The sequence below is a fragment of the Ornithorhynchus anatinus genome, chromosome 16 (assembly GCF_004115215.2).
Source record: "Ornithorhynchus anatinus isolate Pmale09 chromosome 16, mOrnAna1.pri.v4, whole genome shotgun sequence".
In the NCBI taxonomy this organism is placed as follows: Eukaryota; Metazoa; Chordata; class Mammalia; order Monotremata; family Ornithorhynchidae; genus Ornithorhynchus; species Ornithorhynchus anatinus.
This window is the reverse complement of record NC_041743.1, coordinates 35,108,840-35,133,985: the sequence shown is the minus strand read 5'-3', so window position 1 is coordinate 35,133,985 and position 25,146 is coordinate 35,108,840. Positions and strand designations below refer to the sequence as shown.

General features: G+C 47.7%; 1 protein-coding gene across 5 annotated transcripts in view; it reads left to right on the top strand.

Annotated features, from left to right (window-relative positions):
- Positions 1–25,146, top strand: part of GBF1 (golgi brefeldin A resistant guanine nucleotide exchange factor 1) — a 102,623-nt gene that overhangs the window by 4,380 nt on the left and 73,097 nt on the right. For all 5 annotated transcript variants that reach the window (XM_029080735.2, XM_029080733.2, XM_029080737.2 and 2 more), the window contains exons 2-3: positions 10,620–10,725; positions 12,796–12,862. In XM_029080735.2, coding sequence (XP_028936568.1) covers positions 10,630–10,725; positions 12,796–12,862 — 163 coding nt within the window. In that variant the 5' untranslated portion in view covers positions 10,620–10,629. The remainder of the gene's footprint in view (positions 1–10,619; positions 10,726–12,795; positions 12,863–25,146) is intronic.

The window sequence follows — 25,146 nt, the reverse complement described above, 5'->3', positions numbered from 1 at the left end:
CATTAGATTCTTTTATTGAGTAAGATATAAAGGAGGGGAAAGGAGCCCTGTAATTAATTTCTAGTTTCCTTACCTACTTCAGTATCACAGGACCATTCTTCTCCCTATTATCTTATTCTCTGGTGTCTTTTTGGAGGTAGGGGAGAGTGGTTTTGCTGTGTTGCTTTTGCTTCACCTCTTCAAAGGCAGCATGACCCGGATTGGGGACGTGGTTGAAGGACTCAGTGCCCCAGGGCCTGGCTTGCTTAGGCTTACTACTTCACCCTCGTCTGGCTCTCTTTGTGGAAACTTGGTAAAAAGAGTGGAGAAAGGTACGGTATTGGCAGGAATTACTAGTTAAGAAGAATGACTTTAAGCTCCTTATAGGCAGGGGTCGGGTCTACCAACTCTATTGTTACTTTCCCAAGTGTCAAGTACAGGGCTCGTTTGTCACCTCAGAAGCGGTCAGTAAATACCATTGATGGGTTGGTTGATTGAGGTGGGCAGTTCCCCTGCAGGGGCTCAATCCATTTTTCCTGGGGCAGGAGCTACGACAGTGCTGAACAGAGCATCGTTAAGTCCATCCATCATATAATAAATACATATAATAAATTGACATAAGTACTTAACAAATACCCTAAGAAAGTGTGCTGTGGCATAGTGGATAGAGCATGGGCCTGGGAATCAGAAGGTCATGGGTTCTAATCCTGGCCCATCTGTCTGGTCTTTGACTGCTCTGTGATCTTGGGCAAATCACTTCTCTAGACCTCAGTTCCCTCATCTGTAAAATGGGGATTGAGACTTTGAGCCCCACGTGGGACAGGGACTGCGTCCAACCGAATTTGGTATTCACTCCGGCGCTTAGTACAGTGCGGGGCACATAGTAAACATTTAACAGACACCATCATTATTATTATTCTGGAGTACCGCCCTGGAAAGGAGTCTCCAAGTGGCTCGAGTTCCAGTTTGTTTCCAAGTTGGTAGCTGAGCCTCCGGCCTGGGAAAGTTGGACCGGCAGAGTAGGAGGGGTGCGCCAGGCACCTGAACAGTCATCAGGTTGGGAAGGGTTTTCCTGCTCTCATCTTTGGGGGTCCGCTGTTTCAGTCAATCAGAGGTATCCTCTAAAAACTGTAAGCTTGGGAAGGGCAGGGAATGTGTCTGCTAATTCTGTTGTACTCTCACAACAGTAAGCACTCAATAAATACCATTGATTTGTTGAGCCTCTTACTGTCATACAGAGCACTGTACTAAGTGCTTGGGGTAGTATGGTACAACCGAGTTGGTAGATGTGTTCCCTGCCTGGACTTTCACTCACCCCCACCCCGAACGTGTGTTCCTTCGGCCTAGTGCTTGTTTTTGTTGGGCTTCCCGGGGCCAGGAATCTGGGGCCCAGGCCTGTCTCTGGAAGGGAGCATGGCCTAGTAGAGAGAGCTCTGACCCGGGAGCCAGCTGATCATTTGCTTTGAAGGCACTCAATCAGTTCTTTCCCTCCTATCTAACCTCATTCACCTCCTATTGCAACCCAGCCCGTATACTTTGCTCCTCTAATGCCAACCTGTTCACTGTACCTTGATCTTGTGTCTTGCTGCCAACCCTTGATCACATCCTCCCTCCGGCCTGCAACTTCAAAGCCTTACTGAAGACACATCTCCTCCAAGAGGCCTTCTCTGACTAAGCCCTCATTTCCTCTTCTCCCACTCCCTTCTGCATCACCCTGATTTGCTCTCTTTATTCACACCCCTGCCAACCTTAATCCCCACCCCCCAGCCCCACAACGCTTCAGTAATCAAGGTGGGATAGGGTAAGTGCTTGGATTAACACGGTAGCAGTAGATTTTAAGTTCCTTAAGGACAAAGATCCAGGTCTTCTAACTCTGTTGTCCTTTTCCAAGTACAGTGTTAAGTACAGTGCTTTGCACACAGTAGGCCCTCAATAGCTATTGTTGATTGACTGGTTTGGATGGGCCTGACTTGAGTTTTAAGAGGTCTGGGAGAAGTGGAATAAGATTGCTGGTCTAGAATAGGTATAAGATTGCATGTGCATGAGATTACCTTTTTATCTTCTCTCTCCTCCAGTGCTAAATGTAGTACTTGGCACCCAGGGAACACTTAATAAATACCCCAATATTATTATTACAGAGTATTATATATGCACTAACGATGCTGATGATGATGATGTGGTGTCTGTTAAGTGCTTCCTATGTGTTAAGCTCTGTACTCGCACCGAGGTCGATAGAGTTTACGCAGGTTGGATGCAGTCCCTGTCGCCCATGGGGCTCATGGTTTGTGTAGGAGGGAGAAACAGGAGGTATCTCATCCCCATTTTACAGATAAGGAGACTGGGGCACAGAGACGATCACATAGCAGGCAAGTGGGGGAGCCAGGGTTAGAACTCGGGTCCTCTGACCCTCAAGCCAGTGCTCTTTTCACTAGACCATGGTCATCCTTTGTCCACCCAGCAGATGCATGTGGATGCCTGTGCATGCATGATTACATGATGTCATTGCAGTTATTGGGCCCACGGTCCACTTTCCCTTCTCCTGGTTTCTGGGGGCCTAATGGGAGTGGTGGGGATGCCCCCACCCTCCCCCATCCCTTACGGGGAGGCTTGTGGGCCAGGCCTAGGCCTAGTTAGTCAATTGTATTTATTGAGCGCTTACTGTGTGCCGAACACTGTACCAAGAGCTTGAGAGAGTACAATGCAACGATAAACAAGCACATTCCCTGCCACAACGAGCTTACAATTTGGGACGGGTGGGGGCTAGGCCCATTCAGAATCTAGCTCACTCTTCTGCTGTTCTGCCGCCCACCTCCTCGCCGTCCCTCGGTCTCGCCTATCCCGCCGTCGACCCCTGGGTCACGTCCTCCCGCGGTCCTGGAACGCCCTCCCTCCTCACCTCCGCCAAACTGATTCTCTTTCCCTCTTCAAAACCTTACTTAAAAATCACCTCCTCCAAGAGGCGTTCCCAGACTGAGCTCCTCTTCCCCCTCTACTCCCTCTGCCATCCCCCCTTTACCTCTCCGCAGCTAAAGCCTCATTTTCCCCTTTTCCCTCTGCTCCTCCACCTCTCCCTTCCCATCCCCACAGCACTGTACTCGTCCGCTCAACTGTATATATTTTCGTTACCCTATTTATTTTGTTAATGAATTGTACATCGCCTCGATTCTATTTAGTTGCCATTGTTTTTACGAGATGTTCTTCCCCTTGACGCTGTTTAGTGCCATTGTTCTTGTCTGTCCGTCTCCCCCGATTAGACTGTAAGCCCGTCAAATGGCAGGGACTGTCTCTATCTGTTGCCGACTTGTTCATCCCAAGCGCTTAGTACAGTGCTCTGCACATAGTAAGCGCTCAATAAATACTATTGAATGAATGAATTCTTCAGCCTGATTGTCCTTCCCCCCCTCTTTGAGGAGGGTAAGGCACGTGTTTCCTACCGACTCTGAGCAGTAATGAGCCTAATGCCTGAGCTGATTGTTTATTAAAGGGATTTTTATTTCCAAATATGTCATCAAGGATTAATTGAGTAGCTGGTAGGTGCAGAGCACTGACCAAGGAATTGTAAGGCTAAGAATATACATTAAACATGCTCCTCGTCCTTGGAAGTTCTCAGGGCATTTAGGTTAGGCCGACTGTGGGCTCCTTGTGGGAATGACAGGTGGCAGACTCATCCTAAGGCCTGTGGACCCTTCCCATTGGATGTTCCATGCCCCTACAGAGGCCGAAACTCTCCCGGGCCCCTCTCGTTGTCCTTCCGATAAGCTGGGGTGACAGCCTTGACTGGAAGGAGGAAATTGTGCTAGGCTGTAGCTACTTTGTCTTGCTGGAGTTTCTCTGCTCAGGGCCTGCCAGCCAGGGTGGAGCAGGATAATTCATTTGGCAGCAGGCTGTAGTGGGAAGAATGCTGGGCTGGAAATCAGAAGCCCAGGCTTCTGATGCCCTCTCTGTCACATATCTATTTGTTACCTTGGACCACTAGTCTTGAGTTTCCTCAGTTTCCCCCAGCTGTAGCTGGGGAGCAGTAATGCCTGTCCCTGTCACTGAGCGGTGTTGTGGGGTTAAATGAGGTAATTGATGCGATAAGGCTCTAGAATGGGCTCTTCTCCCTCATTCATCCTATCAGGCAGGATGATGCAAGCCGTAGTTGAAGGGAGCTCCCTGCTGCCGTGCATTTCCGACAACTTTGCAGGCTGTGTGCGTCCCTGGTTGTGGTCTTACAGGCTTATGTCATCACTGCCTGCCTGCAGCTTAGTTACTGTTGCCAGAGGATGGATAGATGCTGATTAGAGCTCCCAGGCTGGAAAGCTGAAAGGCAAACTCTCCTAAGCTACTCACTCTGCCAGCCATTGTCTTGGTACCATTCCGGCCCACTTAAACCAAAAAAAGATCTGAGAAGTAACTTTAGTTTAAATCTCGGGAGTTAGTTGTCACTTGTCTCCTTTGATCATTTTGGGCTTATTTCTTTCTTTCTCATTTCTATCTTCTACTCCTTTTCCTCCAGATCTCCCTGCTTCCTCATCATGGAGCAGAGCACTTGTGTGGACATTTTTGCTTCTGTAGTGTCTTTCAGGTAGTTAGTATTGATAGACTCCACATACCAATCATAAAAATGGTAGAACTGGATAAGGTCCAATGGTCCATCCAGTTTTCTGTCTCTCTCTTCCAACAGTGTCAATCCAAGGTTCTTTTGGAGGAACAGTATGATGACTGCCCTCCTTGTTCTCTGTCCTTGAAGTGAGAAGGAGCATTTTCTACATTCCTTAACTTTTCTTTCTAATAAGAAGTCATCATGGACCTGTCATTTCTTTTTAGTAGTCAGTCAGTCACTTGTATTTATTGCATACTTACTGTGTGCAGAACACTCTACTAAGTGCTTGGGAGAGAACAGTATAACAAATAATCATAGTAATAAGCCATCACGGACCTATTGTGCCGTGCATCCCCAGAAACCCTTCTGAATTATTTGATACTTTCTTTTTGCAAACCTTCTTGGGGGTCATGAATTCTAAATGCTTTTTACTACCTGGGTGGAGAACTGTCTCGTAGTATTTTGCCATGAGCCTGCCACTCTGATTCTAGTAGAGTATTTATTCGATGCATACTGTGTGCCGACCACTGGGATAGTTACAAGATAATCAAATTTGACCCAGTCGTCTTCACCCTCTGCCATAGCCTTCATGATTGTGTAGCCTTAAATCTATCCCCTCTCTGCCTTCATCCTTCTGAGCTGGAGTCCTAAATCTTTTAGGTTTATTCTGAAGCTGCTCTGGCCGCTTGTTCATTCAGTTGTCTTTTGATGTTCTTTTTCTAGCACTCTTAGGCCTTTCCAGCCTAAGATATGTCAAGCAGAACTGCACAAATTCCAAGTATGGTCATCCCATGGTTTTATGTAGAGGTAAAACTATGCTGTCAATTACCTTTCTGTTCATGGCCAGCATTTTACTGGTCTTTTTAGCCGCCGCTGTGTGTTTGACTTGAGGGAATTGTAGCCAAGGGAAAAATCAACAGTGACTCCAAGAATCCTTTCTGTAGTCATAACTCCTGACTCCGAACTCAAAAGCCAGGCGGTGTGGTTGGGATTATTTTCCCCCAACTGCATTACCTCTCACTTGTTCACACTGAAGCCTCATCTGCCCCTTTTCTGTTCACTCACCCATCTCTGCGATAGCTTCTTGCAATCTATCCCCATCAGTATGGCACTTCACTATCTGGAAGAGGTTAGTGTCGTCTATTAAACTTGAAGACTTCACCGTGCACTCTCGTCTCACTTAGAATGTAGACGAAAACCAGTTTGAGTGGTGATCCCGAGGGACCCCCCCACTACTGTTTATATTTGTCTATCCAGAAAACTGGATGAACTTTTTAGCAGCAGTAGTGAGAATTTATTGAGCACCAGCTGGGTGCAGTTCCCTTAGAAAGCACAAGACAGAGAAGTAACTTTGCCCACAAGGGGAGAGGGACATAAGCAGTATTTGCAAATAGAGTAATCAATTAGTGGCATTTATTGAGTGCTTACTATGTACAGAGCACTGGACGTAGCACTTGGGAAATACAATGAACTTGGTAGACACATGATCCCTGACCTCAAGGAGCTGACATCAAACTAAGTAACAATGTACAATTGAATAGCATGCAGGCAGAGGTGCTCCTGATGGGTATAAAGTGCTGGAGATGAGTGGAGGATTTTATGACTTGGCGTTCTGGGAAAGCTTTTCGAAAAGATTTTTTTTTATATTTGAAGACTAGGACCTTTGGCTCTTTTTTATCCATGTGCTGGCTGTCTCCTGCAGAGAAATTTAGTAGATTGTTCTTTCAGAAATCTTGTTGTCTTTATCTTAGCAGGTTGGGCTAGTCAAAACATTCATTTAGATTTTACCAAATCGCTAGGTTTAGAAGTGAGCCTCACTAATCCTTGATTTCCAAGGCCACTTTCAGAGCATTTCCCGAAGCGGCATGGCCTCCTTTTAAGAGCACAGGACTGGGAGTCAGGCGGCCTGGGTTCTCATCCTGATTCCACCACCTGTGTCCTCTATGACCTTGGGCTAGTCACTTAATTTATCTGTGCCTCAGTTTGCTCACCTGTAAAGTGGGAATTCAATAGCTGTCCTCCTTCCTTCTTGGACATTGAGCTCCAGGTGGGACAGGGACTCTGTCTGACCTCATTATCTTGTATCTACCCTAGTTCTTAGAACAGTACTTGGCACCAGGTAAGTGCTTAACAAATACCAAAATTCTTATTCTTCTAGCTGGGGTTTTCGTTGACATTTGGTCAGTCCTCCTCTACAGTGGCTTTGTCTAATAACAGATACCCATCTTGCCAGACGTTCTGCAGTTTAACTTTCGAATTCCAGCTCTATAAAGATGAAGGTGGCCATTGCTTTGCCTCCATTGATTCTTTCAGAGCTGGGCAGGCAACTATGCCAGCATTCTTTGCTTCTTAGAGCTTGTGGGGACTGGAAGTGGGAACCAGGATTGGCTTGATTTTTCTTTTTCTGCCTCTCTAGACTGAAGCTCCTTAGGGGCAGGGAACGAGTCGACCAACTCCCTTAGATTGTACTTCCTCAAGTGCCTAGTACAATGCTCTGCACATAGTAAGTGCTCAATAAATACCACTGATTGGTGGTTCTTTGATTATTTTATTTTTTTAAATGTATTTGTTAAGTATTTACTAGGTGCCAGGCACTGTACTAAGCACTGGGGTAGATACAAAATAATCAGGTTGGACACAGTCCATGTCCCACATGGGGCTCACAGTCTTAATCCCCATTTTACAGGTGAGGTAACTGAGGCACAGAGAAGTTAAGTGATTTGCCCAAGGTCACATGGCAGGTAAGTGACGGATCCGGGATTGGAACCCAGGTCCTTCTGACTTGAGGCCCATGCTCTATCCGCTAGGTCACACTGCTTACTCCAGTTTCGGGAAGAAAGTAGAAAAGAAATTTTCCCTAGCCCCCCATCATCAATTACTCGATAGCTTTATTGAGTGTTCAGAGCTCTGTATTAAGTATTTAGGAGACTACAGTAGAGGCGCAATCCTTACTCTCAAGGAATGTACGTCTACCAGGGGAGCAAGACACCACCAAATAAACAAACAGCTAGAGGGAATAATTGAGTATATTAGCATGTATATAAGCAGATTAAACCACTCACCAGTCATTTACGAAACAGGTGAGGGCACAGTAATGTCTGCTGCTGTTCTAATCATCTGCTGCTGTTCTAATCACGAGAGTTATTCTGTCCCGTGAACACAGAATGCACCGCTTCTCCTTACCAGCCATCTTGCAAGGCGAGCCCTTAGGCATAGAGAGGACCTGGAGACAGCGTGGATGGCCCAGGGCGAACCCTAACCCCTCCTGTAAAAACAGCTCAAGCGCATGGCCTGCCGGCAGGAGGGCACACATTCTCCCCCTTAACCATTGGTGTCTGAGCAATGTTCGCCCACCCAGTTGGCGAGGGGCCAGAAAAGTGCTCTGTTGTGTTTTCATGGACAAAATGGGCATGAGATTCTCCCCTCAGAGGCTCTCAGGGCTATAGTCTTAGCTCCGGCAGGGTCTTTTTTCAAAGCAAAGGCCAGCTCACAAGAAGCAGCGTGACCTACCGGATAGAGCACGGGCCAGGGAGACAGAAGGACCTGGGTTCTAATCCCGGCTCCGGCACTCATCTGCTATATGACCTCGGGCAAGTTACTTAATAATGTTGGTATTTGTTAAGCGCTTACTATGTGCAGAGCACTGTTCTAAGCGCTGGGGTAGACACAGGGGAATCAGGTTGTCCCACGTGGGGCTCACAGTCTTAATCCCCATTTTACAGATGAGGTAACTGAGGCATAGAGAAGCTAAGTGACTTGTCCCCAGTCACACAGCTGACACGTGGCAGAGCTGGGATTCGAACTTAACTTCTCTGTGCCTCAGTTACCTCGTATGGAAAATGGGGATCAGGATCGTGAGCCCACCTTGGGATATGGACTATGTCCAACTTGAATAGCTTGTATCTCCCTCAGTGCTTAGTACAGTGCCGGGCACAAACAAAGCACTTTACATATACATAAAAGCAACAAAAACAAAACCAAAAATTCGGCCGCCTGCAACTAACTCTTCCTTTTCCCCTTTTCAATTGGCAGTTTTCTCTTAACTTTCCTAGCGCTACACTTTTGCTTTGCTGATCTAGTATGATAATTAGCCTGAGGCCTCTAAAGAACGCAAAAGTAACTGAGAGGTTAGAACAGTACGCCTGCTGGGTTTCCCTTGGCCTCAATATGAACTCTGTCTGCTTTTTGTACTTCCACCTATGACAAAAGCAAGAAGAACCCTTCAGAGTTTAATCAATCAATCAAATTTATTGAACCCATATTGTAGAGTACTGTACTAAGCCCTAGGGAAAGTACATATAATAGAGTAAGTAGATACGATCCCTACCCACAAGGAGCTTAAAGTCTTAAGTAGAGGAAATCCTAGGAGGAAACATTCAGGAGTTACACTTGAAAGGGTAAAATGGTATTTCAGCCACAGATCTGGGGCATTCACTGAAGCAACATGAAAATCAGGCTGGCTTTCAGTCCACTGACCCAAATGCTGGTTGCTCTGCATTCAGGGATAAGAGGCAGGAGGCTGGGTGGGGTGTGCCTGGAGCAGGTGCTAGAGTCTTCATGTTTATTGTTATATAGTACTCTCCCAAGCGATTACTACAGTGCCCTGCGCACAGTAAGTGCTCAGTAAATACAGTTGACTGACTGACTTCATGTGTGGTGGAGTTTTTTCCGACGTGGGGGAATTTTAATAATAATAATAATAATGTTGGTATTTGTTAAGCGCTTACTATGTGCAGAGCACTGTTCTAAGCGCTGGGGTAGACACAGGGGAATCAGGTTGTCCCACGTGGGGCTCACAGTCTTAATCCCCATTTTACAGATGAGGGAACTGAGGCACAGAGAAGTTAAGTGACTTGCCCACAGTCACACAGCTGACAAGTGGCAGAGCTGGGATTTGAACTCATGAGCCCTGACTCCAAAGCCCGTGCTCTTTCCACTGCGCCACGCTAATCGGGAAGTGGCGTGGTCTAATGAAAACTTTTGGCAGTCGAGGAACAGGTCTGCTGTGATCAATCAGGGGTATATATTGAGTACTTACTGTGTGCAGAGCACTTGCACTAAGCACTTGGGAGAGCACAATGCAGCAGAGTTGGTAGATACGTCCTTGGACACACCACCATTTTGTGCCTCAGTTTCCTTGGGTAAATTGGGGATAATAATCTGTTTTTTGTTCCCCTGCCACCTGGGAGGGGAAAATGAGAAGTGAATGGAAGTTCTTCAGAAAATTCTAGGTATTAGAGTACTTTCAGTTGGAAAGTTGGGGATCCCCTCTTATCTTCCCTTTCTAGGACTGTCTGTGATTCAGATGCTTGTAAAGTGGGGAGGGAAGCAAAGCAGTTGGGATTATGGTGCTGGTTGAATTTGGAGAGCTATTGGGAGAGAGGCATTAATATTCTTCTCCTGCCTTCACCTCCTCATTGGCTCTTTATGAGAGGCAAAAGATGGGGACTGTATCTTCCTTAGGCCCCAGGTCACTTTGCACCCCTATTGTCTGATCCTCCTGTCACTCTCCTGTCTTGGCTCCATCTCATTTGGGCTTTGCTTCTGTGCCAGTAAGTGGAGAAGGGCCTACTTGTTTTTGAGTCTCTTACCCAAACCACACCCTGGTTCCCTTCCCCGAGGTGACATGTAAAGTCCGAAGAATGGTGAAGGAATAACCGAATAATGGCAAACCTCAGCCAATACAGTTTGGAAGGCAGTTTCCCCAAATGGGTCGCAAGAGGGCTTTAGTAGGCCAGTAAATGATAAATAAATTAGAAGTCAGGGTGTAGCTCACCAAAGATCCAATTTCTCCTTCGTTTTAGACAAAGGGCAAACTTTTCTCCAAATTCACCGCTCCCCAACCCCCCACACCCTTGCCATCATCCTCCATCGAGGCAGGCAGCTTCCAATCCTGCTGGAGGATTTGTTCCACCTTGAAAGCCACATCCCATGTGTTTCCTGCCCCACTCGGTTGGAGCTTTTGTGACTTCCCCACCTGATTTCGGAGAGCCGTGCGGGCACCTAACAGGATGGCTGGGCATTAACTGAGCTTCTCTCTTGATTTTCTTGATAGGATCGCCAAGATGGTGGATAAGAGCATTTACATCATCCAAGGGGAAATCAACATTGTAGTGGGGGCCATAAAACGAAATGCGCGATGGAGTACTCACACCCCACTGGTAAGTGGAGAGACGGGCAGGGAAAGCTGAGCCAAGCTGGTCACTGGTCTGCTCTGGGGAATGTGCCAAAGCGTGAGCTGGCAAACCTTCTACAGTTGGATAGGGTCTCTAGTAACAGAGTGCTGGGAGCTTGGTCTGTGGCTAAAAGAAATTTAGAAGTTTCAGGCCCCCAGAAATCAGTCTGGCATATGCTGTCGAGTGGATGATAATCTGGGGCCAGGTAATTCTCATCATCTGTATCTCTTCCTCCACTTAGTGGATGCCATTTTGAATTTGTTTAGTGGTATCTATTAAGGTGTTGATGGTGTTTGCTATGTGCTAGGCACTGTACTAAGCACGGGGGTAGAGGTAAGACAATCAGATTGTCCCACTTGGGGTCCATAGTGTTAATCCTCATTTTACAGTTGAGGGAACTGAGGCCCACAAAAGTGAAATGACTTGTCCCAGGTCACACAGCAGACAAGTGGCAGACCAGTAATTCGGGCCCATTTGAGCTTTTCTAATCCTCGGTTATCTGAGGGATTTGTAAATGTGGCTTCCCATGTTCAGAGTTGTCTCTGCTGTAGGAGACTTTTGAGTTTTTTTCTCTCAAAAGTGACTCACCTGAAGGGCACTTACCCCTCTCTACTTCCAGCTCCGGGGGGCAGAAGATTGCCACAATCCATCTCCCCTCTGGTTTTTGCTGTACATGCAAGCTATTTGGAGTATGTAGGATAACTTAAAGTGCATCTTCTGACCCAGAGTACGGTTCAGAATGTAAACGCAGGTGAAGAGTCCCTGTCACGAGGGACTTCTGTTCATGGGCTTGGCTGAAGAATTTTCACTAGGAGAAAAAATATGGCTTGGCTTTTAATGCTTCTCCTTTTGCCCCAGCGTCATCTCTGGCAAACTCTTAGTAGTCAAACCAGAAGACCAGGAGAAGTCTGAAAGTGGGCCCTGAAGCCTTAGGGAGGGAGAATCTTACTTCCAGAGTGTCATCAGATTTGCCTCTTAGTTAAAGGATGGTTTCAGTTGGTGGCAAAACCTGATTGAAGGCAGTCTCTCTCACTGAGTTTAGACCTCCCCCAAGAGGCTCCCTCAGGATCCGAGAATGACAGAAATTGCCGTGAGCTCAAGTTCTGTATGCTGAGCCACTGACAGCGGGGGCCTTAGTGCAGTCCCCTCATTCCAAGGAAGCAGGTGGTAGGTTATAGGTCCTGGGCAAGTTATCCTGGCGGTTTTACCTACCTCCCCACCCGGTCCCCCACCTAAAGATATTTTCTCAGAAGATAATCAAGTTTTCCATTTAGAAGCCACCCAGGATTCTTTGCAGAAGAGCTCTCCACTGCACCCAAGAAAGGGTTGAGAGTAGCATGTAGAATTCTTTTTCCTCATGGTATGGGATAAACTCTAGTGGACTTTGTGATCACACTTTATTTCTGACGTCTGTAGACTTTACATTTAGAATGTGCAAGTTCTCCATTATGAGTCAGCTTCTTCCTGGACATAAAATCGAGTGGGCATTAACTCATCCAAGGCCCTCCAGGTACTTATGAGAGCCTTCAGTTCTGGCGCCCAGGTGAGTCTTTAAGGTTATTAAGAGGCCAGTATCCTGCAGAGGGCCTCACTTTCACCCAGAGAGTAGCTTACTTTCATGGCTAGATTTGGACCAATAATTTTGCCATTAAGCTGTGTAATTACTGAATTATTTAAAAATGTGGTGTGTTCTCTAAGGCCTCCTGGCCTCTGAAGAAGATTGGGAAAAATCTTAAGATAAATATCCCTTAGGCTTCTTTAGCAGATTTGCCCTCCCCCAACCGCCTGCCAACTCCCCTCCAGTCTTGCTTATCCTGATATCTCACATAAAATGTCTGACCCTTTCTCTCCTTACATGGCTGTTCAGAGAGAGGAGGAAAAAAAGTGGGCTTGGGCCAGAGGTAACTTTTCTTCAGAATGAATATAGCTTTTCCACTGAGTTTTGTGCCATACCTGGAGGAGGGGACCAAAGTATGGACTTCCTTGCTGAATTTTTCCACATTTCTTTTTGCCAAGATAATCATTTTTTTTAAAATCTCCCTGTGTACTGCATAGGATGAAGAACGGGACCCTCTGCTGCACAGCTTCAGCCACCTAAAGGAAGTTTTAAATAATATCACAGGTAAATTTCCGCCTTATAATCACTCATTCACACACATGCACACACAGACACACAGCACGATCCCTACTCTAATGAATATACGTCTAGGCTATGGGGTTGATGTCTTGCCTTACGCCTCTATAACACAGTGCCATGCTCCCAGAGGGCACAGAGTCATGTCTTATTCGTTCTTTCAGTACGTTAGTTGGTGTATGAAAGTCACGCTCCACGCTGCCCTTCTGAGTTGCTTCTTAATTTATAGGTGAAGTCCATTCAAAGGCTGCCTCATTCCACTCTTCCCTTTCCCCTCAGTAAAATCTGTAAGAGAGGGATGTTCCGATTGTTGGAGGCCACCGAATCAGTCTCATGTGAGTTATATCTTTGTTGTGATTTCTGTAGCCTTTCTTTCTCCTCATATGTAAACCAGGTACCAAGTAGTACCGAAGTAGAGTCTCTGCCATCTCTAGTCACCACCCACTCCATAATCCCTTTTTCCGTTGCCCTGCATGTTTTCCGAGATGATTTCCATCTCCATAGTCAAAGGAAGGTGAATACAGTAAAGTGATCTGTGCTCCTGTCTCCCTTTCAGAGAGGAAGTGTTTAGATGTGCATTTAGGTGCTTTAAAAAAGGGGAAGAGAAGTAAAGCCAGGTTCTGAGATTTGTGCTTCCCTGGAAGTGGTATTGAATGATTGTATTGAAGAAAGGATGATTTCTTTTCCCCCCTATTCTTGCACTTGGATTGGACTGCCTCAGAACCGTCTGTCCTCTCACTTTTCCAGTCACTGAAACAAAATCTCCTTGGAGTTGAAAAGTTTGAAAAGTTGGACGGTTGGAGAGAGAAGATGGGGAACGATTCTGAGAGTTGCTAGCATTTGGGGCTTTGGATGCTGGTCTGATTGGCCGGCAAACCCCTGGAACTGCCTTTGCGGTGCCAGGTCATGTGCACAATTACCTGGATGAGGAAGAAACCATCCCAAAATACAGTGGCTTCTCCCAGGGGTGGGTGAGGTCCACGTTTGTATGACCAGAAGAGTGATTAGATCTGGTATCACTCAATCAATAAATGGTATTTATTGAGCCCTTGCAGAGTGCAGAGCACTTTCATAATTACCTGGGAGAAGACAATAGAGTTAGTAGACACGATCCCTGCCCACAAGGAGCTTACAGTCTACAGGGGGAGACAGATATTAAAATACATTTCAAATAGGGCATGACCTCTGAGGGTTCTCAAACCGTTATCTATCCAAGACAGCGTTGTTGGGGGCCGGTCACTCACTTGCACTGCTGATCTTCTGGCAGCAGTTTTTCCTATTTTCCCCATCTTCTTTGCACATTTCAGCTCCTTAAAGATATTTAAAATAATAAACCTCCTACTCTATGGGCTGCATCAGTCGTATTTATTGAGTGCTTACCATGTGCAAAGCACTGTACTAAGGGCTTGGGAGAGTACAATATAACAGACACATTCCCTGCCCACAACGAGCTTACAGTCTAGACCATAGCTTATAGCGTAGAACATGTTCGCAGCGTGGCAGCTCAGGGGGCTCTTGTTCCTGAGTTATGTGGGAGGCAGCCAGGCAGTGGGCCAAGCGTTCTCCCGGGTTTCTTCTCCATCCCCAGCCTGGAGGTCTGCTCACCTGCTGCTAGGAATTAATGAAAATCAAAATGGGGTGAGGAGCCAGCTCTGTCAGGTGGCGACGGGAACGCTGTTGGTTGCAGCCAAGTTCTCCGCCAAAGGGAGAGGGAGGCAGCAGCTGCAACAGATGTTAACTGCTCAGTCTGCCAAGACTTCCCTGTTGGGGCTTCTAGAGCCATACCTGCCTGGGTGAACGACCGTGCGAAGCCAAGAGGGTTTCATGGTCTTCTGGAAAACATGCTGTTCTGGCCTCCCCCCCAAGCTCTGGAAAGTTACAGGAGGAGGTTTATGGCTCAGCTGCCCCTGTGGTCCTGGACTCTTACAATCCATGACGAATGTTTTTTCCTTCCAGCGAAGCAAACGGATTTCTCTGACTGGCAGGGTCAGCAGGGACTGCTTGCCTAGTTGCCTTTGACGTGATCAGACGGGGGAACCACTAACAGGCTTTCGGGCCTAGAGGGAGGGACTCAAAGTGGTGAGGAAATCTAGCTTATCCTGTTAGTCTCCTCTCTGTCCAAGAGGTTACCCGTGTGCTCACGAACACGAGGCAGACCAAGAAGCCCCAGGGTCACGGTCAGAGTTGCCCAAAGCCAAGATGGTTTCCTTGAAGGCACGGCGGTTGGCAAGACTTCTGGGGATATTTTGGTGTTGCCCATTCCTTCAGTCTAAGTAGGTTCCAGATCCTCATGAGGTGGATAAGTAGTGAAATTTGGAGTAGGCTATTGGCTTCCCCTTAGTGAGAGAGCTGAGACTGTGGTCCTGATTGGTCCAAAGTCAGTTTTTCCTCTCAGTAGCCCCAGTGTTTGCTTCGGCCCTGCAAAGTAGCCATAGGTCGGGAGGTAGACAGCAATTCCCAAGTTGCCAGCTGGTCTAGGGGTGTTGGGAGAGCTTCTGGCCACAGCTGCTGCCCGCCACATTCTGCCCCCCACCATTCTCTGAGCCCATTGCTAGGTGCAGGCACCGTGAGGCCAGACGCAGCCTCTGGGCCCACTTTGTCCTTTTATGTCTCTCTCATTAACTCAGTGAAGCACATGGTTGTTCTATTTAAATTTATTCAAGCTGTAATCTTTGACATTTAAGTTAGCTTTTAGTACAGTTTTGCATTTATAGTAATATATATTATGTATTTTCTCCATCCCCATAGAATCCGTTTTAATCTTTTCCGGATGCAAATTTCAGGCAGCCTTGTCCCGTCTCCCCTCTCCTGCTCTCCTTCCCCTCCCCCCATGGAGAGTGTTTGATCAGGTGTGGCAGGAATATCCACTGTCAAGCTGCGCCCTTTATATTAGTCAATATTATCCTTCTCCCCCCCTCCCTCTCTGCCTTCCCCTTTGGGCTTTCCCAGTTGATTTATAATTTTGGAATTCTCATCGGAGTCTGTAATACAGTTTGTTCATTATTTAACCAAAACCTGTTTAATGAGCAGAGAGAGGCAATGTAAATGTTAGGCATGTTGCAGTGAAGTACCTTTGCGCTCCTCAGAGCTGATGGGTAGTTAACTCTGTTGTGCCTGCAGTGCTCGGGTGCCCTGGCCCGGGGTGAGAAGGGGCGGCAAAACCCCTCCCTCCCCGAACCCAGCTTCAGGAGTGACCGTCTCAGGCGGGGGTCCAGCTTGCCCATTGCATTCCCCCCTGCTAGAGATCCCCCGGCACTCACTCTTCTCCCACTCTGTCTCTAGGGTCTGATTGGCAGGGTTGGGGAGGAAAGGATGGGAGATGCTTGACTGCGTCCAGAAGGCGGAGAATCCAGCATTTGTGGGACCCTGGGCAGGGCGGCCCATAGAGCGTCCAGTGGCCTACGTGGTGAAGCTGCGTTGATTGACTCCGAGGCAGGGACCGGGACGGCCTCAGAGTACGAGCCTCGGGATCCACTTGTATGTAGAGGGTGGAGGAGGCTCCCTAGAAACCTGGGTAAGGTTTCTGGGAATCTCTGGAATTCTGGGTTTTCTGCTGCTTTGGTGTTGCTGTCACCCTCTTGCCTCTCCCTTTTGGGCCAGGTTTGGCCACCTTGGCTCTGCCCTCCAGGGTCATGTCCATTTCTCCCTGCTCTTTTGACCCTTAGCTGGGCCAATGCCCCAAGAGTCTTTGTTAGGGGTACACTGAGGCCTAGTCAAAATCCTTGGGATAAATCATCATCAAAAATCCTTGGGATAAATCATCATCACTATAATCGGTATTCACTGAGCACTGACTGGGACACAAGCACTGTTCCAAAAAGCACTTGGGACCATGCAGTAAAAGTAGCTAAGTCCCTGCCCTTGAGGGGTTTACAGTCCAATGGGGAAGACGGATTCAAAGAGTTTATGTGCAGTGGGAACCAAAAGGAATGTATATGTACCACAGGTACAAAAAGTGAATAGCTCCATTTAATGAATAGGCCAATAAACGCTTTGACCTCTTACAACAGGAGGTGCACTGTGTGAGGACCGAGGGAGCGGAGGGGAGTGAGGAGGCCAGGAGATTAAGCGGGAGAGAAGTCGGAAGGCAAACCTGATGATTGCGAGTGGGGCAGACTGTCCGAGGTTGCACCTGGGTCTGCCCTCGAGAGCAAATCTGGCCTTCCTGTTTTCAGATGAAGTTCAGGAGTAGTTCACGTTGGAGACCATCGAGCTGGGTTTCCCGAGGCCGAGGCTTGAGATGGAGCCCGGGGCTGGTTAGAACTCCCCTGCCTTTCGGTAGCCGGATGACGGAGGATTCACTTCCCCTGCCTGGAAAAACTCAGTGAGGCAGCCCCGGGGGACCTAATGTTTGATAAGAATTGTGGTATTTGTCGAGCGCTTACTAAGTGCCAAGCACTGAACTAAGCACTGGGATAGACACAAGATCATCAGGAACTAAGTCTAAATAGGAGGGGGAACTGGTATTGAATCGCCATTTTACAGATGAGCGAACCGAGGCACAGAGAAGTTAAGGTACGTGGCAGAGCCGGCACTAGGACCCAGGTCCTCTGACTTCCAGGCCCATGTTCTTTCCACTAGGCCACACTGCTTTTCTTGATGACTGGTACTGTTTCTTTCTCCCGGGATTTTCTCCCAAGTGATCCTGGGATTTTCTGGGTTTGTTTCTAAACCGAGGGGTTAGGCTGATGATCCCTGTGCCCTTGAGGCTGGTAGATGAAGGCTGAACTGACAGGAGGCAGCCCAGAATAGTCCGACTTCTTCCCGGCGTAGCCCTTCCTCCGTTCCTTTTCCCTCCCTCCCTTCTCCAACACCCACTCAACTTCAGCCACCGGAAGCCTAGATCTCTGTTGGTTGGGATTTGAGTATCGGGTGGTTTGTGCCTGGAAGAAGTTGTAGGGGAGCGGATTAACTTAAAAGCTAGGGATCCCGGCTTCTCCCGGCAGAGGCAATGCCGCCTCCAGCCTCGGCGGTGCCCACTTCGGTACGTCGACCTCTCGAGGCCTGGGGCTTCTATGGTCGTGTGCCAGGCTTGCCATGGCAACAAGTAAGATGAGCAAGGGGAGCAGGAAAGCCAGCTGCTGCTTTGTTTTCAACAAGGCAGAGGGAGGCCCTCTCCCCTTCCACCCACTCAAGTCAGGGGCGAGGGCCAAGAGCATTTCTGGAGAAGCCAACTGTTTCTGATTCCGTGGGAAGTTGGGGTTTGGGGTGGCAGGGGTGAAGAAGATGGGGACGGAGCTAGCGAAGGAAGAGTCGATGCGACTGTGATTTCATTCCTACTACCCGACACTCCCAAGTCTTGCTCAGAGCACCGCTGACCCTCCCAGTTTTCCAAGGGGATTTTGATGCCCGGGGCAGAGGTTTGTCTCCCACCCCCCACTGCCCAGCCGACTTTAGTGGGGAAAAGGAGGGTGGAAGGTGACCGGCCGGTAAGTCCGAGTGGAGGAGGAAGAGAAGGTGCGGCTGCAGCCGTTGGAAGCCTCTTTCTTCTTGCCCTCTGCCCCTGAGAGATCCCGGAGATTTAGACGGACAAGCACTCCTGGCCGGTTGGCCGGGTTCCCGCTGCGTGCTTGTGCTGTAACACCAGCCCTCTGTTACCACTGCAGGGCCGGGCGCTCTGAAGGGATGCCACATGTGCAAAGATCGCAACTGACCTTCTCTTGTTCCACGCTTGTTTAGCAATGATTTGCCCATTCGTGGGGCGCTCCATTATTTCCTTGAGCTCTCGCCCCTCTGTGAAGTGGGGTCATCTGGAAAGCGGCCTGCTGGAAGGTCCGTCGGAGGGCGATAAATTGCTCTTGGATTTGGTGGAAAGGCAAGGCCAGATGCTTCGTGGGAGCCAAGCTTCCCCTATAGGCCGCCAGGACTGCTTGCTTCCAGGTGTTTGTGTGCTGACCGCAGCTTGGGCATCGGAGACCGGGGAAAGCAGTTTCATAGGGACTTTTTGTCTCCTCTGTCTCCTGGGAAGGGCTCAGAGAACCCTCTGCAAGGAGACAGGCAGTAAAATTTCTGTGACTTCCAGTGGGAACCTGAGTTTTCCAGCAAGTGTTCCTCCCCCCCCCCCCCAGGGTATAGAATATCATCATCAAAGCAGTTAGATTTTGGGGTTTCTGTTGGCTGAGATAATTTTTTGGAAGTCCGGCTGTCGTGCTCGTGCAGCCACTTTCTCCTCCTTAGCTGAAGGGGCCCTCTTATTTCTCTAGGAGCGGGAATAACTGAATTGATGTCCGAGGCACTTATTGGTAAAATTGCCCTGGGAGAGCCCAAGAGCGTGAAATTAAGATGGATGTCAAAAGAAGGCAGCCGTTGCATGGTTTGTCCCAAAGTCCCATTGTCATCGTTGGAGACAGGATTCTGGCCTGGCTGGACCATTGATCTGATCTGGCAATGTGGCCTAGTGGAAAGAACCTGGAGTTGGGCCTCAGGAGACCTGGGTTCTTGCCCTTGCTCTGCCTTTGGGCTACCTTTTAAATTGGGCTGCGTTTCTTTTCAGACCCTCCTGGCGTCCCCTGAGGAAGTGAGCTGAACACACCCTCGGGCATTCAGCCCCTTCCTAAACCCCAGGGGTTCCTCCCACCTCCAAATTGAGCGCATCAGGCCATCACAAGGGGTGGCTTCTCCCGCAGATTGGCCCACGGGAATCGACACATGAATTGGCCTTCCAGGGATTGGGCCTGTTGGCCCCTGGGAGAGTTCATGGTGAGCAACCTCCCTCCTGAAGCAGTTGGGCAGGGACAGTCTGACTTAACCATGACTGACTTATCCCTGTGTATTGGCTGGCAAAGGAGCCATCCTGTTGGAAATGAAACACAGCTGGAAGAGGGGAGGATGAGATTCAATCGTGCAATCAATGGTATTTGCTGTTTGCCGGACACCGTATCAAGTTCATGGGAGAGTGCAGTGCAGTAGAATTGGTAGACTCGATCCCTGTCTACAAGGAGCTTACGGTCTCTCCCCGTCCACAGGGAGCTTACGGTCTACAGCGGGAGACATCCATTGAAATAAATTACTGACAGGGGAAAGGGCAGAATGTAAGGATATATACCTAAGTGCTGTGCAGCTGGGCATGGGGCGAATATCTGTTCCAGCATGCTGAGGGCCTCTTGCCCAGAGGTCTCTTCAAGACATATTTACAGAGTAGAGGTTTTTATTATATGAGTGATTGTTTTATTATTATTAATAATGATAATTATAACTGTGGCATTCATTAAGTACTTACTATGTACCAAGCACAGTACTGAAACCTGGAGTGGATATAAGATAATCGGGTCAATACTTGGGGTAACCAAGTCTAAGCAGAAGGGAGAACAGGTATTTCATCTCCCATTTATTGATGAAGAAAGTGAAGCATAGGGAGATTAAGTGACTTGTCCAAGTTCACACGGCAGACAAGTGGCAGAGTCAGGATTAGAATCCAGGTGTCCTGACTCCCAGGACCCTGCTCTTTCCCCTGGGCCGAGCGGTTAAGGAGCTGAATAGCTGTAGGATTTGAATGTGCATTTAATTTCCAGGATAAATTTGTGTGCAGTTCTCACTCGGTGTTCAGTATTCCGGGACTCTGAGACTGGTGAGAAGGAGGTGGGGGTGAGGGTGATGTCGTCCTAGTCTGGCTGCTAGATAGTGCCCGTGGAAATGCTGTTTACTCAGCAGCTTCATTAACTGCGCTGAGGAGCTTGGATGTTCTTTTGGGTTGGATTAGTCCATTTAGATTGGCCTCTGATTATTCTCTGCCGCCAAGGTATCGGTACTGGAGTGGTTGTGGCCGTGCCATAGAAGGAGACACCACTGGCTGATTGCCCTTTACAATCAGATCCAACTTGTGTATTTTTTTTTTCCCCTCTTCAAGCCCTTTGAGGTTGGCTTCGTTTTCTGCTTACATTCAACTCTTTGACTCAGAGATTGTAAATCTAGAAACACAAGTGAAAGATGTTGCACCTGCCCGGGTTCAGTCACTGGCAAGCAGGGGTGTGTGGGTGGGTGGGGAAGGGGAAGTGGCCCTCATCTCCCAGTAGCCCTGTACTAAATTCTAGGATAGATACAAGATAATCAGGTTGGACGCAGTCCATCGTGCCTTAATCCCCATTTTACAGACGAGGCGATTGAGGCTCAGAGAAGGTAAGTGACTTGCCCAAGGTCACACGAGAGCTGGGATTAGAACTCAGGTCCTCGGATTCCCAGGCCTGTGTTCTTTCCACTAGGCCACACTGCTTCTCTAGAAGGCGCTTGTCCTTAGAAGGTGGTGCAGGTATTTAGAGAGGAGAGAGGGAAAGAAAGGGAGAGGAGAGAAGGGAAGCAACCAAAAGTAGTTGAGCTTGTCTAAAAGGAACTTGGAAAAGATGTTGCAGTGAGAGATTTTTACAGGAGAAGTCATGGACTGTCATTTCCTTCACCCCACTCTGTTTTGAATTGCAAGTGTAATTCTTCTTCCCAGACCTTGTCCTTTCTCTAAAAGGTGAATTAGAGGCCAGCATTGCTCTCCTTTCGTTTGGTACCTTTTCCACAATCAGAACCTGGTGTCCCGAACAGGCGATCCTGGCATTCCTCTGGGTGGAGAAGGGCCAAAGTCCTGGTATAGCCTACATGTCCAGAAACTACTGTGAAGAGGAAAGGAAAGGGAATGGATTTTTGTTGCTCGAATCCAAATATGTCTCATTAATCCTCCTGAGCATGCTCGAGATTAGCATCTTAATCAGCCTTAGTTCAGCGAGCTTTTCTATTCCCTTAGCAGTAACCGTGATTTAAAAAAAATGCAGAATTCTTTTGACCATTTGAAGAATTGAAAGTGCAGTTCCGGGTTCCAAAGTGGATCAAGACCGAAAAATGAATTGGACTATGTCATTAATTTTGGTGAAGTCATAGTTTGGGAAATTATTTTATTTTTTGGTGTGTGATGACAAATCTTGGAAATTCAAATGTGATATCCACGGATGATATCCACGGACCACAGAAAACTGAAGTTTTCAAAAATTTTCAGTAGTAACGTGTTTTCCCAACACACAGGCAAGCGTCCCTTTCTCTGAAATTGGTTCAGAATCAGGGATACAGAATTGGTTTGTGTGACCCGTAGCTAGTTGATTGAGGGAATATTTGTTGATTGGATCTACTGATCCTTGAGCTTTCCGTGTTCAGATTTCACCAGTTAATCCTTCTCTCTGTTTGGCTCACATTTGACTGTGCATCAGGGATTCTGAAGGGGAAAGAGCAGGTTGGCTTTGCCCTCTCACTGGGCTCTTGGAATCCCAGGATATGGATTTACTTCTATGGCTCCCTCTAATTAGTCTTCAGTCCATTTAATCAAATCAATCGATGGTAAATTCTGTACGGTTGCTTAACACTGTCGAAATACTGTGTGAAACCCTGTTGGTGAGTACACAAACTGTCTTTCCAGCTTGCTAAGGCTGACAGAATTTCACACGCTGTTAGAAATGTAATTACACGCCCTGAGGATCTATATTTTATGGAGGCTTTGGGGAGCCCGTTTGTTGCAGAATGATCTGCAATTGAAAAAGAGTTTTTTAAAACGGAGGGGAGAGGTTTAGTGTCCAGGTTCTTCTCCTGGCTTCTTAATTTCCTAGGATGTGGAGAGCTTTTGGCGAAGCAGCTAGCCTAGTGGAAAGAGCCTGAGCTGGGAATCGGAGGACCTGGGTTCTAGTCCCAGCTCCCCGACTCACTTGCTGTGGGACCTTAGGCAAGTCGCTTCACTCCTCGTTCCCTCAGTTTCCTCAACTGTAAAATGGGGATTCATTACCAATTCTCCCTCCTACTTAGAATGTGATCCCCATTTTGATGAGTATATATAATTCTATTTATATTGGTGGTATTGATGCCTGTTTCCTTGCTGTGATGTCTCTTTCCCTCTTCTAGACTGTAAGCCTGTTGTGGGCATGGATTGTCTCTATTGCTGAATTATACTTTCTAAGCGCTTAGTGCAGTGCTCTGCACACAGTAAGCACTCAGTAAATATGATTGAATGAATGAATGGCTTTCCAACCTGACTTCTTGTATCTAAACCAGAATTTAATACGGAGCTTTGCCCATAGTAAGTGCTTAATAAATACCACAGTTAGTGTAATTTTCAGCTGAGCTTGTTCTCTGATGTAATAACCAATAACGGGCAGCAGTCCTTGGTTTCGGACCCTATTGTTAATACCTCCTGAAGAAGATTTTTCAGCCCTCAATTTTAATAAAGTTGGGTTGGCCTTGAATTCGTTACAGCACATTTCAACTTTTGCTGTCTTATTTAAAAAGCTAAATTGTGCTGTGAGAATGCTCACTTAAGCTTCTGAAATGGAATCTGAAAAGGCTGAAAGTGACTGCCTTCCAGGAGCTTCAAGAGGAGAAAGGAACCAAAGAGGGAAAAGTTCAAGATAGCTACTTTCTCATTCTTCTCCCGACTCACTCTTCCATTCTCTCTCCCTCCCTCCCCCAGGTTTTCTGCATCATTCTCTTGGCCTTGACTTTTCTTTTGTTCCTCTGCGTGACCAAGCATCTTTAAAAAGAACAAAAGAGGAGGGAGGGTTTGGGGTTGCCTCAGCAGGAAAATTTTATCCGCAGCTCTTGAGCCCTGGGCCTATTGCTTTGGAGATGGGGCAGATGACTTGTCCAGTGCTGATGAAAGCTGAATTAGAGAGAACACGACCACTTAGCTGAGGGGGCGCTTCTCCTACAAAAGATAAATTTGAACGAGTTAGGAAGGGAAAAGAGAAGCAAGGGGAGGTCATGGTGCAGAGAGAGAGAGGGACAGGTGAGGAGATTTGTTAAGGAAGTGGGAAAATACCAATGCCGCACAACCACAGACAGTAAGTGAAATGGAAGTAAGATCCAAAAGATCCTGCACTTGTCCAGTGGTCAGACTCTTCCCTGTGGCCTTTTGGCTATCAACCCTTTCTGGTTGGGTCAGTGAAGTGGGCTTGACCTCCGTCTCATGGGATTCTCCCCACCGGAGAAGGTGTCCACCTTGCGACTCGATAGCCTCATTCTCAGCGTAGTGTCCCAGTGTGTTGGGTTGGGGAGAAGCTATTAAGAGATGCTTTCTGGCCAGCTGGCATTAACGGGGTTATTTTTAACTGCCCATCTCAAATCCCTCATTGTTCAGGTGTCCCCAGTGCCCTCCATGCGAGCAGTTGAAATTAGCAGCTGTATTAAATGAAGTACCTCTTGTCCTCTCGTCTCTCGTGTTTCCTCCCCTCTCCCCAACCTCCACCCCCCCACCTCCCTTTTCACCCCCACCCCCCATTCTGCTTCCAAAATAAGCAGGGAGTAATGCTGCCCACATTTTGTCTCGTTTTACTCTGAAGACAAGCAGCAGAGGAAGCGTGGATTAGCGTGTAGTGATTTCTAGGAGCTGGTCCCTGTACAGATTCCTCTCTGTGTGCCTGGACTGAGTGACGGGACCATGTGGCGGGAGGGCAGCTGGATGTAGATCATCGGCAAATTTGGGTTGGGTAAATATAGCAGGAGCAGGATGTCAGAGTGGGAGATGGATTGTTCTGGGAAAGGAAGTGTTGTCTTTCGTCTGAGAAACAATTTCCTGCACTTCTGGGACTCTTTCTTTCTTCTTTTTTTCAGGGCCGAACAGGAGTTGGCAGGGACCGGGCACATTTGCTGTATTACATCTCTGGGTGTCTGTCTCTTTTCTGCATTTGGGGTGGGGAGCAGAAATCAGATTTGTTTCAGTCTGTTAGGGACAGACTAAAGAGAGAACCGTATCCGGGCCCTGCAGCCCATTCTGCAGGTTCTTGAATTACTGCACAGATCAGTTTAGTTTCTTCAGAAAATGAACTGCTTTAGGAGGTGAGACAAACAGGATTGGAGAGGAAGCTGATTTTGCGAAGGAAGTTTTGCTTTAGTCAGTGTTGCGTGTAAGGTGCTAGCCTAAAGAGAACTGTGATAGTGTCTCTAAGAATTAGATTTATGGTTACAACCACACCAGAGCTCAGACTTCAGCCACCTCCAACCTACTTAGAGCACAGGGCTGGGGGGGTCCTGGATTCTAATCCCGGCTCCGCCACGTGTCTGCTTTGTGACCTTGGGCAAGTCACTTAACTTCTCTGGGCCTCAGTTACCTCATCTATGAAATGGGGATTAAGACTGTGAGCCCCATGTGGGACAGGGACTGTGTCCAACCTGATTAACTTCTATCTACCCAGTGTTTAGAACAGTGCTTGGCACAGAGTAAGCGCTTAAAAAGTACCATAATAGTAATAATTATTATTCATTCATTCATTAGTATTTATTGAGCGCTTACTCTGTGCAGAGCACTGTACTAAGCG